This window comes from Larus michahellis, chromosome Z (genome assembly GCF_964199755.1).
Source record: "Larus michahellis chromosome Z, bLarMic1.1, whole genome shotgun sequence".
In the NCBI taxonomy this organism is placed as follows: Eukaryota; Metazoa; Chordata; class Aves; order Charadriiformes; family Laridae; genus Larus; species Larus michahellis.
This window is the reverse complement of record NC_133930.1, coordinates 29349081-29369950: the sequence shown is the minus strand read 5'-3', so window position 1 is coordinate 29369950 and position 20870 is coordinate 29349081. Positions and strand designations below refer to the sequence as shown.

Sequence of the window (20870 nt, the reverse complement as noted above, 5' to 3'; positions counted from 1 at the left end):
GCAGAAAGAGATTTGCAATGTTGATGTTCTCTAAAGATGGCTTGGCAAAAGTTAGCTGACTTTCTTTTACAGGCATGCACTGTCACCTGGGATATGCTGAACACAGGATTTCTGGCCTTCCTTTTGGTCCAAACATCAGTCCCAACACTCACTGTATCTTCTTTTAGTAGACTTTATTAGCAGTAAGATGCACAGTGGATGGCACAGCAGATGGCCTTCATTTTCATTGCACTCCAAGTCCTGTACCTCAGATTTTTGCCTCATCATTTTAATTTCCCAAACACCATAGTATATTTGCTTAACACAAGAATGCGTTTCCTCAATATAAAACAACAGTAAGGACAGAATGGTCCAAAACTACTGTAAGAAGGAATTAATCAGATCAGCTGCATAATAAAACATCAGACTGAGTTAATCTTTTTCTTTTTTTTTTTTTTTGGAAGATTCAGACCACATTTTGAAAGCTCTTGAGAAAACCAATGGCACTACACTTTGAAGATAAAACACTTCCATTTAAGCACGCTCAAGTATGCAACTGCAGAATGCACCATACAAGCGTTTTGGAGACCTGCCCTCTGGATTCAGCTGTTAAGTCCATACAAGCACCAGAAAGCAAGGTGTTTAGAAAAGCTTGCAACTGCTCTTGCTGAAAACCTTCATTCTGTCAGAATACTTGCCTCTTCTAGCAAGCGGCTGTGTAGAGACAAACATCTCAGCTTCATCTTTGACAGCAATGGAAACTGGGCCAGTTATGACTGCAGGTTGAAAGACTGAGCCCTATATTTTATTCTACTCTCATGGTCTTTTCTGAAATAACATGTCAGAGGAACATTCATAATTGTAATGTATTCCATACATTTTCTGGTATAATCAGTACACAAGAGACTCTTCGGATGTGCAGTCACTAGGGAGTAGTGCCTGCCCTGTTCTGACTCAGATGCAGTATGATCTTTACCCTTTGCTGTAAATTGGCTCAGAGCACATCTTTATGTGTCAGTTTTGCCTACTCACTTTCAGATGTTACCAGCTTCCAGTGCTATGGAGCTGCTTTGGAGTACATGTGATTTTCATTTTACACATTTTTCAGTTCCTTCATATGCCCAAATGAAAAATCCAGCGTTCAGGGACATCACATGGATTTATGATACTCTCTGGTGGGACTTTGTGTTCAGAACCTAATGAATGGATTATCCTCATCCACATGTGGCATTTCCCAGCTGTGGGAGATATGTTATTATTCCTTGTTTATTTTGCAGCTTCCGCACGAGCACGCTGAGCTGGTTACTTTGTGGAAAGCCTTTACGAGTCACTCTAGGGTATGCTGTTTTGCAGCACAAGAACCCAATCCTGAGCACAATGAATAGTGCTGGTACTCAGCAGCTGCCATGTGTAAAGTGAAGCACGGACCTCAGGACTTACGTTGGAGGAGTCACGGGTATGTCCTAGACAGAAGGGGATATTACGTGTGACAGGAAAGGCAGGAGCTTAGAAAGGTATATGAGATAAAATGTGTGGGAGAGGATGACAAGGAAAACAAATGAGAACGAGCTTTTTTTAGCCTGGTTACCCAAAACATATTACATCTACTTCTCTCCACTTTTGAAACTACTTCATCTACATTTCCAGAAAGCCACAGTCTCAAAGATAGCAAATTCAACAAGTGTCACAGATACAGCCAGTTGGCTAGAGAAGGTATACTGTACAGGTGTCTCCATGCCAGGAAAAAAAAGTGGTAGGAGGAGCCCTACTTTTATTAGTTGGGCTACAGAGAATCTAACTCAAAGACAACCTTCTGCTGGGACTCCAGCTTCAAGCAATGTGTCACTTGCCGAAGGGCTTGATTTGCACGTGCAAGTGGCAAAGTGAGTGCCAAGTAAAAGCTAAAGCAAAGCCAGCTAAGAAAACTCATGCCAGTCTTCTACGTCTCCTGTACCTGCTGGAACAGTATCAATCCGTATCCACCACGGGTGTGCTTTGGTGCTGTGAGGAGCAAGGTGTGCGCTGTTGTGCAGTGTGAGTAAGGTGCAGGGGAATGCAAAGATAAGTTCTCTTTTGTTACTGCATTGCAGAGGTTCCCCCTGCCCCTTCCCATGCTGCTCCCACAAACAAGGCAACTCTGAGCACACTGTGTAGGGGTAACAGCAGAAGCCGAATCAAGACGTTGCTACAGGGACCCTGTTGTTAACATGTGTATGCTTTCCTTTCTGTAAGCCTGGACTTATTACTGGATGCCATAAATTACAGAAGATCATGCACTCAGCATAACCTTCTGCTCATATCCTCCTCTGTTAGACACAAACCCCTTTATGGTTAACTACACCATCATTGCTTTGAGGTTAAATTATTACAAATAATGCTTACGGCCTCGTGGGTTTACTCTCAGTTGTTCTTAGTTCAAAATCCCTGAGTCACTCTCGTCTAATTCTGAGCAAGGAATTTAATGGACTGAAGAGAAGAGGTTTATCCCAGAAACTTTTTTCCTCTTACTTCTTTGCATTGCAGAGCCTCTGCCTAAAGCCACCGTACCCAGCAGAGCATGCCCCCTTACTGCTACATCTGCAAACTGTTATCCCAGAATTGCTACTCACGCAGGACACAGCAGCTTTGTAAGCAAGCAGTTTTGCATCAGGGGATACTCCTCTGTCTGAAAAAGCTAAAGCTTCTTGGCTGGAAAAGCTCTGTCAGAGTGCTCCAAAGCTGGCTGCCACCCATCCACCAGCATGGGGACAGCTGGCTGTCCCTTAGGCCATGTCTGTGCTCTCCCTGCCCGGCAGCAGCAGGCATTGTGGGAAGTGGGCAAGTGCCGGGCTCTGTACAGGGCCCTCCTGCCATTCCCCACCTTCTCAATGGCCGGCAAGGAAAAAGTGGAAGTCAAGTGGGGCTGACCCACCAGCTGCCAGGCAAAGGCCTCCTTGTCAGTTTTGGTCTTGTTTTTCTCTGTACCTTTCTGCCATACCAAGATAGTTTCCCAAAGTAAGCAGGCTACCAGCTCCCTCCAGGCACATCCTACAGGCAGATTAATGACAAATCAATTTCAGTATGAAGCCCTTTGTTCCTGAACTAGAACCCTAGACCATTTGCCAGAGTCAGAATGGAAATCATTTTAAGCTATGATAATGAGACTCCTGTTTTCTCAGTGCATTTATGAAAGAGGATGACCATGAGCCAAGAATGTGCCCTTGTGGCCAAGAAGGCCAATGGCATCCTGGGGTGCATCAAGAAGAGTGTGGCCAGCAGGTGGAGGGAGGTCATCCTCCCCCTCTACTCTGCTTTGGTGAGGCCGCACCTGGAGTACTGTGTCCAGTTCTGGGCTCCCCGGTTCAAGAGGGACAGGGAACTGCTGGAGAGGGTGCAGCAAAGGGCTACCAAGATGATTAGGGGACTGGAGCACCTCTCTTATGAGGAAAGGCTGAGGGATTTGGGTGTCTCCAGTCTGGAAAAAAGACGACTGAGGGGGTATCTTATCAACACTTCTAAATACTTCAAGGGTGGGTGTCAGGAGGATGGGGCCAGGCTCTTTTCAGTGGTGCCCGGCAACAGAACAAGAGGTAACAGGCACAAACTTGAACATAGGAAGTTCCACTGAAACATGAGGAGGAACTTCTTTACTTTGAGGGTGGCAGAGCATTGGAACAGGCTGCCCAGAGAGGTGGTGGAGTCTCCAGCTCTGGAGACATTCAAAACATGCCTGGATACATTCCTGTGCAACCTGCTCTAGGTGACCCTGCTCTGGCAGCAGGGTTGGGCTAGATGATCTCCAGAGGTCCCTTCCAACCCCTACCATTCTGTGATTCTCTGATTCTGTGATATGGGTAATATCGCACTGTGAGTGACGAAGTGGACATTATGTCTGAAGCTGAGGGAACTCAGCCCTTCCTCACATAAATCTTTTTAGTCATGCTCTGCACAACTACTTCATCTTCACCCTGAGCTAAAATTTTAGCATCACCTCAATCTCAGATTTGCATAGGTTTGCAGTATGGTTGTTGTCATGCTTTCAGAATTTCACAACTATTCTTTTTCATTTTCTTTTCAGACCCTGCAGTCCTAAAGTCATAGGGAATCATTTCTTTTTGCACCTACTTCATCGTGAATCTGGTACGCAATGATTTAACAGAGAAGAGTCTATTTAATCCATGTGCAGATCACAGTAGTATTGCAAAATGTAAATCCTGCATGGCGTGTCCTGAGTCAGGGTTGTCCTGGTGGACACTGAGTTGACCAGAAGGCAGCAGTGTGCTCTTCAACAAGTATGTCCAACAGTATCCTGGTCTGGATTTGGCAGAGTGTTGCCAGCATGTGGAGGGAGGTGATCCCTCCTCCCTGCTCAGCCCCAGTGAGAGCCATCTGGAGTACTGTGTCCAGTGCTGGGGTCCCCTGTGCAAAAGGACATGCTGGATTGAGTCCAGGAAAGGCCCCTTGAAGATGATTAAGGGACTGCACCATCTTTCTTATCAGGAAAGGCTGAGAGAACTCGGGGTGTCCAGCCTGGAGAAGAGAAGGCTTAGGGGGTCCTTATCACTGTGTATAGATATTGGGAGCAAAGACAGTGGGAGCAAAGACAACAGATCTTGTGGTGTCCAGAACACAAGGGACAACGGACATACACTGGAATACAGGAAATTCCCTCTAAACAGAATAAATTTTTTCTCCAGTGCTGGTGGTCAAACACTGGAGCGTGTTGCCCAGAGAGGCTGTGAAGTCTCCATCCTTAGAGATATTCAAACCTAACTGAACACAACCCTGAGAAACCTGCTGTGGCTCAGCTGCTATGGGCAGGGGTGGGGGTGCGTGCTCTCCAGAACTGCCATCCAGCCTCTGTGCCACCATGGTTCTACCCTACGGTTCTATCACGTAGCCCTAAGTTCCAATTAATAAACGTGTTTGAGGATATAGTAGAGGAAGTAGTACTGCTCTACAAGGTAAGGACAGCTCAGATGGTAACAAGTGTAAATAAAGTTTCTAAATTAAATGAAAGATTAAATAAGATGTTATTTTACACACAGGTTCAAGTGTAAGGTTCCTGTGCATTTGTCACCTCCAAGTCACTTACTAAGATCTTCTGATTATTATTTTTCGGGTCTTCATTCATGCTTACGCTGCTGCAAGTCTAAAATTGCCCAAAAAGTGTTGGGTTTACATATATGTGTTTTACACCTAGATTTTGTTTTCCTGTCTGTATACATAGCCCTAGTATTTCTAAATCTATGATCCAACAATTCTATGGCAACTTACAACATCTTTCTACTGAGGAACAGCTCCCAGTGTGCTTTTCATGACCCAGAGGCAAGCCTTCTCTGAAGGTGGACGGTTCACCCATGTTTTCTGTCTGACTTAGAAAAGTGGAGTCTGGCCATGGCTCATGTAGGAGGCTCTTTGTGTAGAAATAAAATGGGTGCATGAAAACCAGGCAGGGTGTAATGGATGCCACTATTGGTTCTCAATACACAAATATAAAAACTGTACATCATACGTGGTACTAGTTCAACCTACCTGTTTCCTCCCCATCTGGATTGCCAAGGAATGAGTGAAAAATATAGTCACTCCTGTAAGCCCAGATTTGGCCAACTACAGTGAGTTATAGAGGCTGTCAGACAGATTCTGTGACTGTGAAATCTGGCATTCCTAAAACCTCTTCTACATTTACTTCTAGGCTCCACCTTGCAAGGGTAAGTACATACCTTAGTAGGCTCCAATGGTGTACACACCAGTAAGGCTTGCCTGTGCAGTTTTTCATTTTTCCCTTGGGTGGATTTCAGCTGTAATTATTTTTTACAAAAGTCGGGAAAAGGGCCACTGCCCTCCTGCAACATAATTTTTAATTCTTCCAATTTTTTCCGCATAGTATCTCAACATAACTGAATATGATGCATCACACCTTTCTTTTCTGTTGGTCACTGTGGAAGATCTTATTTGTCAACAAAAACTAGACACAGTAGCATGTTCTATAGTAACAGACAGGTTAGATGCTGAGTTTTCATCCCGGAGACCCAAACGGCCACACATTCATGCGGTTTGGAGCTCTGAGTTTGAGGTGAGAGGTAGACTCCTACCCTCAGTTTGTGGCCATGGAGCAGCACCATCAGCCCCCATACTGCAGGCGATGGGTCACAATAACAGAAGGGCTCACTGGCTTTGGGCTATCAACTCCAAATTACAACAAAAGGATGGCTGCAGACCATCTATCTGATTTCTGACCCATTTCTGGACAGAAAAATCATTGTAGCTTGTTCACAAAGAGCTGGTGTTGGGGACAGGAAGAGAGGGAAGTGACAACATTGAATGATTTGATTTTTTTCCCAATTCGCATGTTTTCATTATTTATGAAGAGTGATGCTTCCTCTCATAAAAGACCAACTGGTTCCTGTTTCCCCAGTCACACTGACATTCCTGCCACTGGTTTCCACCTGCCCACACATGCTTCCCCAGCAGCCCTTCTTGCATAAGCCACACTTTGTCTTGGTTTCAGTGCAAGCAAACAGAAAATGGCTGATCACTACTATCTGAGTTAAAGTTATGTGTACTTTATGCTTTTCATCTGGCAACAATTCAGAGAAGGGACTTAGTGATACAGCGAGAATCTCATCCATCACGGGCAATGACTCCTGGTGCCAGCTTTCACATCAAGGTCAGCAGAATGGAAAGTGTTGGGTACAGGAACTGAAAGCCTTGATTGTGCAAACGAGCTGCCAAATCAAAATGAGAACATACCTCCCTGTTCTACACTTAAAATAAAGAAATGGAGAGAGTGTCAAATTGTCTAATTCCAGAACAATAACAACTGGGAGCTGATTAATGTTCACACTTTGGAGCCATTGACTCTGCAGGGACTTGTGCCTTCACAGCTGGCCACAAAGTGACTTGCTTTTATGATTCCAAAGAGATGAGGAGCTCAGACTGCGAAACTCAGAGAGGTCTTTGTCATAGCAGAAGGACAAGCAGACAGCACAGGGCTAAGTCTTGCTCAGAATGCAAACACATTTCACAGGCATTTCAGTCCTGACATCAGCTGAATGACTCGTGTTGGATTATCCAGCCATCTCACCAAACTCTGTGCCTTGACCTAAGGCCCAGCAGCTGGATATGCTGATTCAAAGATGTCGAAGACAAATGACAGTTTTAAGGCAGGCTTTGTGGCAAGCCAGCAGTGCTGGTGCAGTCACCTCTGGGAAGCCACCACCTGAGAGAAAGTCAGCAACCCATGCCTCTTGAGCAGGGACTCTCCCACCACCACCACAGTCCCCATCTCAATTCTCCTGTGCTACATGGAGGGAGAAGCGCTGTCTCTGCAGCAGCTGCTAATAACCTATCCCTTCTTCAAATGAGGCCACTGCTGCCCATTCCTTGCCACCACGCCAGGTAGTAAACCTGGGCGCTCTCTGGGGTACTGTTAACTCCCAGTTCCTCTAGTTCTGTACGCTTATACACCTCTGTACACCTGTAAAAATTTTTTGCCTCAGAATGCACATGGAAGGCCTGGACGTCCAACTAGTAGTGGGTTGTCTCTGACAATGCCGTCAGACAGGCTTACTATTTTGCAGACCAAGAGAATAACTGTTCTTTGTAGTCCTTTCCACAACCGTTTTGTGATCCACAGCCAGCACGGGTTCTTGACCCCCTGTCCCAACTCTAAAGCTGAGCTTCCCAACAAGTGTGTTCCACCATCACATAAGAAAAATTGAGGTCAGAAGGGGACCAGAGGGAAATGCAACCTGACGTCCAAGAGCACAGTGCAAAGGTGTGCCTTGTACTCAGAGAAAACTTGTCACACTGTACAGGAGGTACAAGCATTCACACACCCAACAAATGCTATGAAAATTGTATTTAAGAAGCAGGGAGCCTAAATGAGCATAGGATATTTTACCAGATCACTCATTGCCAGGGAGATGCTGCCTAGCAGTAAGTTCTAGACAGATTCAGAACAATGACTTCTCCTCTTCTCCATGAGTTTCCACAGCGGACAAGTCACTACTTCTACTCTAGAGAAGCGGACAGCTGAAACAGGCAAGAGGGCTGTACATCCACTACAAAGATGTGTGCAGAAAATCACACGCTGTCTGTGTATACGCTGTCTTGCTCAAGCTATTAATCATCCTCTCCATGAACAATAGGCTTTATACAAGTTTTTAACAAAGGAAAGGAAAAGACAATTTGGGTGCAACAAGCTTTCGGGATGCATGAGAGGTAAGGTCCAGGGTCTATGAAATAAAAGGAAACTAAGTATGGGCCAAATAGCTAATGGAACTGAAGCAAGACATGAGCAAGTGGCAGCAAGACAGGGTGGCCAAATGCTGACTCCAGTGAGACTAATTTTTTAAGAGAAGCAAATTATTTGCCCAAGTGTCACCTCCAGGGTCACGTTTTTTCAAATAGTAATAGAAATGTCACCCCTCTTCTGATGATTGGAATTTGAACAAATCTATCTGGAACATACATATATTATGCATGTAAGTGTGTGTGTACGTATATGTATGTATATATTATTGTTTGACATATCTCCAGAGTATTAATTTGTTCAGTTCAACTGGCTCCTTAAAAGGTCAAAAGATGTCAGTCTGTTGGAGGGTTTTGATTTCTCTGATCTTTTTTTTAAGAGACAAATAAAGACAAGTGACTTCCTGGAAAAAATATTTCAGATGTGAAATTGGACATTGTTAGATGCACACGTTGTCAGGCAAAAAAATATTTATGCGGGATTAATTCCAGTATGCAATATTGGTTCACTACATAGATTGCTGAACTCTCTTTCATCTGTCATCCTAGTTTATGCCAGCAGCATGAAAAACACAACAAATCATATTTTTAATAACAAAGGAAACACTGCTTAAATTAAACCCCCTTGTTAACATTTAATGTTCATCTAAGCCAAAGAAGGAAGCTGTGGTGAAAGCAAACAAATATGAAATGTGAAGAATTTCACTCCATTTACTCTGGGTAAAAGCTGCTTAGCTTGGTCTGGCCGCTAAACTGATTAACAAGCACATTCAGCTCTCAAGTAAGTTAAAACTCCCTCTAATGGCAACTGGATAAAGGACAGAGTTTGAAAAAATGAAAAGCGTCTCGCTGCATTTGAAACGTATTTTTGGCTAGGCAAAATCTAGTTAGCCTGAGCACTTTTGAAAAGTGAAACTTTAGCCAGTGCCCAAGGTTCTTTTAAATTACAACAAATTTGTTTACATTCCTGACATAAAATCTTTATGTGCTTTGTAATGTGTGTTATGTAAAAATTTACACCTTACGTAAAATGTGTTTTCTCCAACGCTTTTGTTGCTTTAACAGAGTGGCTTAGAAAAGCACCCACAACGAATGACTCCTCCCACCCACGAGAAGGGTCCTGCTCTTCAGCAACACCACTCCCAACAGAAACACTAAACACTTTTGGAGATACTTACAGAATCAGGAATTTATGGCTCAGACTTATTCATAGCAAAGTAAGCATTTTTACCTCTGCAGTGAGTGTAATAAAAGCAGAAAATATTACATTCTGCTCACAAGTACCAAACAGAAATTGTCCTTATAAAATAATAAAAATTAAGAAAAAAAAAAAAAACACAGCTCCTTTCAACTGGCTGAGCAGTGTCCACAGGATAAAAATGTTAAGGAAGGAAGGTAGTCAAGGGATTACCGGTTAGCACTAGATGTGCTAACAGTAACTTATAGGGAAAAACTTACAAAATCACCAATTTAGAAAGCTTCAAGCTCAGGCATAGTGAGAGCTGATAATGCCTTTTTCTACGACCTTGAGGGCATTTCAAGTTGCCAGGTAAATTCTACTAGTTAATCTCCTTTATTTCTGCTGTCCCTGCAAAAGGGTGTAGAATTATGAAACCGAGAGATCATGACTTGATTTCTCATTAGTGATGATTCTGTGCATCATTTTACAGCCTAAAGGTAATTTCTATTTCCACAACACAAGAAATCTCAAGCTCTCACTGGTCAAAGATGAATTGTTTTCAGAAGGAAAGTGTTCTAGCGGGTGGAAATCCAGAATAAAGTCAACTGAACATTAAAAAAAAAAGCAGACTTTTTATTCAAAAATTGAATTTTAAAAAATGCTGACTTTTTATCCAAAAGTTCACCAGAGCCATTATCCTCAAATCCAGTCTAATAACTCTTCTGCTTTAGAGACAGAACCTTTTGTAGAGAGGTGTGGAATAAACCAGTATTTTTTGCTAGCATGCAAACCCATTTCAAAATAAGGCAGGCATTTGGAATCTGATCTAATCCTCACTTAAGTTAACAAAAAAAGTCTTGCAAATTCACAGTAGGTACGTCTTCTCTTAGTTACTGGAGGTTCAAAGCAGAAATGACCACTTACCCCACCAAGATAACTAGTAAGCACATTGATAACAGCAAATAAAAGAATAAGTATATTCTGAAAGAAGGGCAAAACTTGCCTGTGAGATACTAGAGGTAAAACAGAGATCAGGAATACATTTACGCTTGTGGGTAATCTCATTTTATTGAACAGTTTGAAGTGCTGCTTAAAGTAACACTGTTATTTTTGTATACATGCATGTACAGGCTGTACATGCAGTTTCAATTTTAAAAAGTTAAATATATTTATTTTTTCAGAAGAAAAAACATGCATACTTATGCACATCATTTTGAGATAAAACAAAAAATTACCATTTACAGCAGACATTCCTCTTTACAAATCTTATAAGAGACAAGGCAGGCAGTAGCAACTCTGCAGAAGGCAAAGCATACAAACTCTCTACACTGAAGGTACACTTTATTCATTGAGAGACATTAGAAACTGCAGAATAAGGTCATTTAAGGATGGATTCGACTGAAAATGACAGTGGCTCAGTTGTTGAAAGTTTTGCTGTGGTCTGTTTGGCCCCAAAGAAGTCTTTTGCACATTTGTCTAATGTAAACTTGTATTTTTGGTTCTCTTTAATGGCACACTCTCTGTATTTCTTAGACGTGTCTTCAAAAGTCTCTTTGACAAATGACGTTCTCAACTCTGCTCCTGATCTGTCAGGAAAAGTTTGCTGGAACAGCGACTGAAATGAATTGTATTTGAGTGGTGGAGGGAGCTTGGTACTGTCTTTGCTGGTCTTGCTTAATATCTGTTCCTGAGGAGCCAGAGAATCCTTATCAGAAATCTGAGTGAAAGTCCTTTTTGGAGGAGAGAAAGCTGACCTCTCACGAGCTTCCTGAGGAAGGCACGGTATCTCATTACCTGACTGCTGAATGTCTTGCGTGTGGGTCAGAACGAGTGAATTTTCCAGTTTTGGAGAGATGATATCATGTTCAGTGTTTGGACAGTCCTGGCTTTGTGAGATCTTGGCATCCCAACCTGCCCCAGGTTTGAGAGCTTGGACAGCAGTAGCATTTAACAGGCATTGCTGGTAGAGGAGAGCATCACTAATGGGGCCACATTTTGGCCACACTAAGAACCTAGAGGACAGGGGATACTGCCTGTAGGTAGTAGCTACACTGACATTTGAAGAAATGAGTTCCATGTTGCTGGATCCTGAATACTGCATGGTTAGATCAAGGCAGGTTGGTAAAAAATTGCAAAACTCCTTGCTGGGAGTATCAACTTGTGTCGTGTTGAAAGCTGTTTTATATGAGTTGTATTCAGCTCCATGCACCATGCGGTTAGGGAGAAAGAGGGCAGCTGCTTGTGTAGCTTCCATCATCTCTCTCTCTTTATACTCTCTCTCTAGCATAATGTTCTCCAACTCTTTATCAGCAAAAGCCCGTCTCTTTCTCATCCTGTCACTTACAGGGGGTGGCAAAGGTGAATTCCCTCCCAGGTAAGGGTCTGTTGGAAGAGGACGGTAACCTAAAACAACAAAGCAGCATTAGGAATGAAGCTGCGTAAGAAAAATATTAAAGCTGTGTTTGTAAAAGGGTTCCATTTGGAGCCAGTCCCGACAGGCGCCAAGTACTTGCCACAAACCCTGGACACCGTCAGCTCCTACTGAATTCACTGTGCCACGGAGGCTTAGCTCCCTGCACCATCAGGCACATTCAGTGCAAGTTCCTCAACACAGATAAGCAAGCCCTGCTCCTCTGACATGTGTAGTCTCCTTCAAAGCTGGCTGATTAGTAACTTTAAAAAGCAACTCCAAAATAGAAGACTGGGGGTGAGGGAGAGGGGGAGGAAAAAAAAAGGCAAAACCCTGCTGTGTGTTAGGACTGGTATTGCATCATGCACCTTAAGGAGATAATCACCAATTTTTAATAAATATGGAAAGTACTCAAATATTTTATTTCTTCTGAACTAAAAAATAACTTTAAGAAATAAAACATAAAAAACTAGTCTCCAGTATATTCAATTGCCAGGCTAACTGGATTCATTTAATATAACTGATAGGGTCCAATCCTGTTTGTCCTACCCAGATAAGTAATCCCATTGAATTAATGGAACTACATACATGAGTAAGGAGAACAGGGTTTTACCTGTTTTCACTCCCATTCCTCTCACACAGGTTTCCCCATTGCCAAGGAAGATACCTATACCTACAGCTGGTGCCTTTTCTATTCTCTAAAGATGAATCTCTATGTACACATTGCTACAGATGGCAGAAAACTCCAAGGAGAACTAGGAGAAAAGAAAAAGAAATTTAAATCAGAGGAAAGAATACAGAAGAGATTTTCTTAAAAGAGAGAACTATAGATGAAAAACGGAGGTTTCTAACAGGACAAAATCTTAATTGCGCTTGCACAGGCAAAGAAAAGACCGTTCTATTTTGGGGAGGGAAATAAAAAAAAAAAGCTAGATTTCAGAACTGTGATGCTTTACGGGGCTACAGTTTGGAAAGCACCTAAAGCAGACATAGAAATAAATTCGGGCACAATCCAAAGAAGGAAGCGGGAACAAAAAATACACCCTTTCACTAAGATATCCATCTTTAAAATGCTATTCTTTCACCCTTCATATTTTCGACGGGGTGAGGTGGGGGGGGAGAGAAAGACGAGCAGCCTATTATGCATATCTTTCTACTGATAATGCAGCAAACGGTGCTGCTGTGCTAGGCGTTCAGATCAAAAGGAAGGAAAAAAAAACACAAAAACAAAAACAAAAAAAACCCCAAAACAAACAACTAATTGATTTACTCATTTGCTGATAAAAAACACCCGCGAAAAAACTACCCTGCGCTGCCAAACGCCGCCGGGTAGTCATGTAAAAAGAATGTCAGCTTGTAACAGTAACTCTCAAATTTCAAATTACGGTCGCTAGCATTTCAGGCACTATAGTCAGCAACTGAAATTCCAGCCACGAAGGGCAGAAAGCCGCGGGCGGAGGCTCCGAGGGCACCCGGCACCCGCACCCGAACGGGCGGGCGCGGGTGCCGGGTGCCCTCGGAGCCTCCGCCGCCCAGTGCCGGTAACGGACTGCGCTTTAACGCCGTTCCTCGTTTATTTCGGGAAATAACGCTGCATTTCACGCGTGTCCGTGAGCAGCAGCACCTGGGCCGGGAGATGCGGGTTTCCCCGGGGCAGAGTGGGGTTTCCCCGCTGGCGGCCGGGGCTGGGGGGGTGCCCGCGGAAGGGGTTGCGCTCACCTTCCAGGATGCTCTTGGCCAGGAGGCTGGGCGTCCGGACGTGCCTCTGGTAGACGGCTTTGCGCTCCAGGCTCGCCTGCTTCCCCGCCAGCCCCTTCTTGTCCTAAGAGAGCGATCGGCCGGCACCGTAAGAGCGGGGGCCGCCCGACCTGTCCCGTCCCATCCCGACCCGTCCCGTCCCCTCTCACCTCGGTGGCCTGCTGCCGTCGGAGAGCCACCTGGGCGGCCATGACTCGCTGCCGCTCCACGACCAGCAGGCAGTTGGCGCACTGGCAGTCGCGCCAGCGGCAGAAACGCTTGTGCCCCTTCAGGCAGGACACCACGCCGTGGTTGCGGCACCGGGCACACTTGGGCGTGCGGCTCAGCTTCCGCGGCTCGCCCCGCCGCGGGGCCGCCGCAGCCTCCTCGCCTTCCTCCTCCTCCTCTTCCTCCTCCGGGCCGGCGCTGCTGCGCGGCGCGTCGGGGGCCTCGGCCGCCTCCCCCTCCACGGTCTCCACGTCGATCTCCCAGTCGGCGGCGGCGCGTTCTTCGGCCATGGCTCCTCGTCGGCGCAGCTGCAACAGAGGGGTCAGGCCGCCCGCCCCCGCGGCGGGACGGCAGCCCGGGCACACCCGGCTACAGAAGTGCCCGCCGCCGCCCGGCCCGCCGGCAGCCCCGCCGAGATGCGCCCCCGTCGGGAAGCCGTGGCAGAGCCTGCTCGGGATGTCATCTCCCCTCCCTTGCCGTTTCTTGCCCGTGCCCCTCGACGGCCACTTCCCCGGCCCCGGCGTCCCGGGGAACTAACACAGTTAGCCTCCAGCCGCGGAGGATGGGGCAGGAACCGCCCCAGGGCGACGCCGAGCGCCGCAGGGCTGCGGGGCTGTCAGCTCCCCGCGGGGGCCTGTTTATTTCAGCATCCCGACAACCCTCCTGCCAGCTGCCTGCAAACTTAGGGGACAGGTAGGGAACACCTGGGCTGCACACACCCCCGCTGTCCGCCCCAGCGACCAGGGGCTGTATGGGCTCCCGGAGCTCTCTGCACCGCAGTGTCCTCCGACCCCGGCCTCCTCCCACCCGACCTCCCCATCCTTCCTCCCGCACTTTGCACTTACCCAAGATCAGCGCCCGTAGGCCGGCAGGGCGGTGCAGGCAGCCCGGACCCCCTCACGCACCCCGCGCCTCGCAGGGCCGCCGCTGCCCAAGCCCACCCGGAGGCAGCCGACTCGCGATCCACGCACCTCGAGGAGGGTGCGAGGCTCCCCGACAGCCGGGACGCCGCGCCGTCGAGGGGCTGTGGGGGGGATGCCGACGGGCCGTGCGTGGGTGTAGGAGCCCGCTGGCTGCACCAGCCCCGGCGCTGTCACCCGCCTCGCCCACGCCGCGCCCGCCCCACGGCACAGTGCCCGCCGCGCCGGCCACGCCGCGTTTTCAGCGCCCGCCGCCGCCGCCGCCCGCACCGCCCATTGGGCCCGCGCCGCGCGGCCGCGGCTCTGATTGGCCCGTTCCGCCACCGCCCCGCCCCCCCGCCCCCGCACTACCCCCCACGCGTGTGTGCCCGCCGCTCACTCGTGGGTGCGGGGGGGCTCGGAGCGCGGGGGGGGGGGGGGTGAGTGGCGGTCTTTGACTTCAGGGCAAAAAAAAAAGAGTTGGGGGGGAGGAAAGAAAGGGAGAAAAGACAGTAACACGCGTGACGGTGACACTAAGGAACCAGCCACGCGGGTGAGCGGCGTCCCACGAACCGAGGAGCGGGCCGGCGGCGCGGCTTTAGAAGGCTGAAGCGGCCGCCGCCTTTATTCGTTTACGATCGTTGGTGTCGCTTTGCTCCGCGAGCGGAGGGGACCCGTGGCAATGGCTTTTTTTTTTTTTTTTTCTCCCGAGTCTGACGATGCAACGGAATCCGCGCTGTCTTCCTGCCCTGCCGGGAATTAAGGCGCGGGAAAATATTCGTTTAATTTTTAGCTTTCCCTCCCCTTCAGCGGCGTTTTCCACCGAGCGCCGGGCTGTCGAGTAAATTTGTCCCCTCTCCCTCCGCTCTCTGACGGAGGCTGCTCTTCGGAAGTCGGGGGATGCGTCCCAAAACAGGGCGCGATCGACGTCGTAAACACACAAAGTCTGGCCCGTGCCAGCGAGGTGTTAGAGCTCGGTGCGTCCGTCGGTGGAAACGGGAATTGCCACCGGACAGAAGCGGCCAAAATACACCTCGGCCGCGTTCAGCATCCGGCAGGGGAAGAGCTAGCGAATTTAAGAAGGGTATCCCCAGAAAAAATACAAAATAAAAGGCGTGCGGGAGACCACCAGTTCCCAGCCAGTGTGCTGATCAAAAACTAACGACATGCGGAACGCACGGCCGAAACTATTCTCCGGAAAGGGAAAATATTTTGCTCTTTCCCCGCGCAGCGCGTGTGTATAATAAATACTGTTAATGTTCCTGTGTATAATAAACACGGGCATCCACACTCACGGCGAGCGCACGGAGCGGCTGCCGGCCGCCGGTTCGGCACGGAAAAACCCAGCTCCCGCAGCCCGGCGGGACGCAGGGCGGCGGGCGGGCGGCGGGGCGGGCGCGGGGTGCGGGCACCTGCGGGCAGGGAGACAGCGTTTGTTCCGAAAGGAGCGTTTGTTCCCCTCGGGCCGCACGGCCGCCGAGTACTCACGCCGGGAGAGCGGGGAGCGGGAAGCGCATCCCCCGACGGCAGGTATTATTCATCCCAAAAAGAGATCCTGGCTACTGTTTGACTTACAAGCATGACTAAAATGCAAATACCCAAGGAATTCCACTTTCCCCCTTGGGGTCCCTCTTAAAAGGCGCAGGCATGACAAAGGACCTGCTAGGTTAGGAAACAGAAGTCCCCTTTGCTTGTAAACCGACACCAAATTACAAAGTACGATCCTGCGGGCCGCTGGAGTAAATTACAAAACAGCTCGCCTCCTGTTTACTTTATCCACAGGGAACTGTGAAACCCGGCCACGATTTTCAAGCATGTTTGTATAACTTTCTTCTTCTCTTGTTTGCTCTGGGCTCCGCGCCGCGTTCGCGCTCCCCCCCCAGCCCCTCTCCCGCCGGCAGGGAGAGGTGCCGCCGCCGTCCTCCGGGAAAGGAAGGGAAGGGAAGGCGGAGTGCGGTCTGCCGCACCGCTGCTCCCACTCGTGTGCCGCGGGGACCTCCGCTCCCTCTCAACCACCCCCGCTTTGGGCAGCTGGTGACAGCCGTGACCGCTTGTTTGCTGACACGGGCATATGCCGCGCCGTGACGGGAAAGGCACAGATTTCCACGCGAGGAAGTCGTGGAAGCCCGCAGGGTGCAACTGAGCATCCACCTGTCCCGCTACAACGTTCCCGGCTGGATGCCCCCTCCATCCCGCTAGCCCCCATCCCTCCCGGTCCGTCTGCCGCGGCCGCTGGGATGTCCCCAGGCTCCTTCAGAGCCTCCCCCGCTGCCCCTCGCCCCTGCCTCCCCCCACCCCGCGTGGTGCCACGGGGGCCTCCCGACGGGAGCTGCGCTGCCTGAGGCGGGGTGGCGATGTGCCCGACCCCGGCGGGGGCCTGGGGTGGCTCCTCGGGCCGTGCGGGCTCGGCAGCGTCCCGGCCCGCGAAAAGCGGAGGGGAAGAAGAGCAGCTCTTCCCGGGGCATCGCGAAGACCACGAACAGGTTTCCCTTGAGGTCCGGGGGCGGCGGGGCCGGCGGCCGGCGCTGGGCCTTGCTTTGCATGGCTTTCCCGTGCGGCGGGCACGACGGGCGTGCAGGTGCAGGTGCCGCCGTCCCCCCCCACGCCACCTCCGGCTCCTCGCCTCCCCAGCCCTCCCTTCCTCCCGGGAAATTTATTAGCGAGGTTAGGGCAGGCTAACCAAACGGCAACCCCGGGTGCGATTTCCCCGGGAGGAATGCTTTGATCTTGCCCTCTCCCCGCGCCGTCGGCAGCAAGATTACATCGCCAAACGCGGGAGATCCCTGTCGCTTGTTTGGTCAGAGATGTTACCTGTTAATCTGAAACAAATTGGCTCTGCCCCCGCCCCACTCGCCAGCCCCCCGTTCCTCCTTCCCCGCCCCGGGGTCCCGGTGCCCGGCCAGGGGCTCCCGCCGTACCGGCGAGCTGACACCCCCGCGGCGACGGTGTCGGGGACCCGCAGCGGCACGCTTCAGGCCGGGGTCCGGGCCCTGCAAGATAGGCTTCTCCGCCGCGGAACGTACAGCTACCATGTCTTTGCTCCGGCGAAAACGTCGGGATTTCCCAGGTAATCTCAACTGCGGAGGAAAAAAAAAAAAAAAAAAAAGAAAAAAAGAAGAAAAAAAAAGAAGAATCACCTTTTCCGGTATTATCCACCCAGTAAAAACCATGATTTCTTTTCCGGTTTTCTTTCACAAAAATGTGAAAGTTTTTATTTTTTTTTCCCACATCAAACTCCCTCTGTCTCTTGTAAGCAGCCCTTACACTAAGGTAAACGTGTATGACATTTTTATCCGGTGATACGGACCTTTCTATACTGGTTGTACCTTAAAATGTTTTAAACAAGCAAGTTTAAATTTTTTATTTTTGTGTTTTAAACAAGCATTTAACTATTTAAGTTTTTCACACCTCACTACCTAACATATTTGTAAGCAGGTTTATGTACAGAGTCAGAAGAAGAATTTTCTTAGTCCTGCATGTCAATCAAATAAATATAATAAATACATATAATAAAGATGTAAGAAATGTTGAGGCAATGTGTTCAGTATAGCACGATATGGAAGAAATTTTATTGACTGTGAGAGTGATTCCACGGCCTTTGTAGGAATGTTTGCTTTGGCAAGGAGGGCAAGGGTTGGCCTTTACAGGGAAGCTTGCGTATCGTACCAGGATAATCTTCAGTCACGTAAAACTGGATTGATATCAAAAGCAGTAACAGTGAGCAGAGCAGAATTGCCACTTTGGGTGCAGCTAGGGAAAGTCTGATGGGAAGTCCGGGGGCGTCGACAGAAAGTTTCCTATAGAAACATGGACAGTTTTGGATCAGGTACAGGGTGCAGAAGATTTTCCCATCTACAAGCCTTTTCACCCTGGCGGCTACCAGGTGGCAGAGTTGAGCTCCCAGAGAGGAAGAGGAGTTGGGCTGTGAAGGAAGGGCAGGTTTGCCCTCCACAGCAGGCCCCTCTGAGGGGTCTGCCCACCCACTGGGGCTGCGCCAGGGAGGCACGTTCTGGCCCATGCCTCTGCAAACAGGACCACGCAGGCGTGGTGGTCATGAGATGGAGCAAGGAAGAAACATGGCTCAGTGGAACTACAACTCCTCTTCTGCAGCCTCCATGTTCATGGCCAGGGGACATCGGGGCAGACCTAGCAAGATTCCAAGCTAAAACCAGTTGAAGCCAGTCCTTATCCAATCCTGTGCTGGAATTTTGAATTTAAACAAGGAAAATGCCATGACGAGGACTTGTGTGCCATCCGCAGCAGCTTTGCTCTGGCTTATAAACAAGGCTGACCTTTGGTTTGCCAGCATTAATAAGCCAGTAGACATTTGGCAGATCCCTTGCTAAAATGTACTAGAAAGTTGGATCAACTCTCAGCCTGAATATCAAGAATCCAATATACAAGCAGTGCGCATAGCAAATTGTCAAGTCAGCAACTAACGTACCTCACTATAATCTTCCCAAATGTCTTAAGTAGTTTGGCAAATCTCTTGTTGCAATAAATTCTAGTGAAGTTTTGGGTTTTATTTTTTTTCAACATATGGCCTTAAAAAGTAACTTAGCCAAGAATATTTTTAAAGTCACTGCAGAGTTTGCTGGAGATGTTGTCTCAAAACTTGTTTGCACTCTGGCAGTTTTATTCAAATGTCAACCAGATGCAGAAAGTGTGGGGTTTGGGGTTTTATTTTACAGTCCTGGAAAGTAAAGGTCAAGTCTCTGCAACGTAAATTGTCTTTTTGATTGCCATATTTTAGCAGAACAGCAAGAAGTCTTACTAATAAACTGTTTTGTGGTGCATTTTTTTCTTTCCCTTCAGGATGCATTACAATCGTATGCGAAATATTTAAAATGCCAGTAAGATACCTGCTAAATCAAATAAGATGGGTAGTCTATTCTATGCTTAACAATAAAAATTCTATCATATAACTGTAACTAGACAGACTGTGTTCTCATTTACTAGGTAGCGTTGCAGTCTCTGAGTAGCCTTTCTGAAATTAATAGGATGACCTAAGGTATTATCCAGCATGAAAAATAGCATCAGAATCTGGCAATGTATCAGTTAAAATAAGCCAGACGGACTCAGACCACATTGATGCACACATGTACCTATGCCGTACTAAAGGCTGCTTGTTATACTCCCACGAGCAAGAAAGTTTGCAGAACCATTTATAGAGTGTGATACTGCACCGTGCAAATACAAGTATCAGACTGTGACTCACTGTGGGTCCACTATGGAGTCTGCAGAGGTCCAAGGTTGTAGAAGTGAGTGGGATCTGCTCAGCATTCAGAGTAAATGTGAGACAGTTTGGCTCTCCGAAAACTGCAGCGAACACAGCGTAGTGCATCCCCACCTTTGACATTTCCACTGAAGCTCTCTGAAGGATTTTGCCACCTACCCTTCTGAGAACTTACCTTGAAAATCAGGTGAGCCTTTGCTGTAACTCCATGGAGCAGGACATCTGTCCACCTGGTACATGCACATGTGCAGGTGCTGTGAACTCCCAGCTCACTTGGTTCTTGGACATCAGTTGCGGAAACAGGAAAGCAGGGGATGCATTCACAATATGCGATACAGCAGGTGTGATGCTGATCTCAAACTCCTTCCATACTTAACAGGAAGCATTTATGGGTGCAGGGCCCCTTTCCAGAAGATTTAGGTTTGAGGTGGAAGAGATTTCTGCAGCTATACAAATAAAATCTGACCCTATTTAGGCGGTTCATTTTTTCTTTTTTTCATTTTTGGCTAGTAATCCTGCACATCCGGGGAATTTTCCAGTACACCACACTTGGTCCACACATCGTTCCTACCAAGTATTTTGGACGGAAGATAAGTATGGCTGCTGCCAGCCTGTCTCTTTGTCTCAGGTGCCATCACTGGGACCTTCAACTCCCCTCAGAGTCAACATAAATGGTGGGATGACACCAGGATCACCTTCTGAAGGGATGGCTTTGCCACCACAGGAGAGAAGCTGGTGCCCTGGCTGGACACGGCACCTGTGTGCTAAGGGACATTTAGGAGCATCTCATTTGCTGCTTCTCTTGCCCTGCCCTTGCTTCACTATTGGTTGCAGTGCTAAGCAGTGATTTGGCAAACACTCTTGTTGGCCAGAGGTGCCTCTGCCCCATCTTGTGAATTTGTCCCATAGCAGAAGGGAGCAGGACCAAAGTATCCATTTTGGTTGTGACTTAAATCTGTGAAGGGG

The 20870-nt window shown here is 48.1% G+C and overlaps 1 protein-coding gene across 1 annotated transcript; it reads right to left on the bottom strand.

Annotated features, from left to right (window-relative positions):
• Positions 1–10772: 10772 nt before the first annotated feature.
• Positions 10773–14722, bottom strand: DMRT2 (doublesex and mab-3 related transcription factor 2). Its single transcript, XM_074570810.1, has 4 exons — positions 14615–14722; positions 13712–14077; positions 13524–13626; positions 10773–11797 (listed from the first exon to the last, which is right to left on the bottom strand). The coding sequence occupies exons 2-4, from the start codon at positions 14057–14059 to the stop codon at positions 10773–10775; spliced, it is 1476 nt and encodes a 491-aa protein (XP_074426911.1). The 5' UTR covers positions 14060–14077; positions 14615–14722.
• Positions 14723–20870: the final 6148 nt, after the last annotated feature.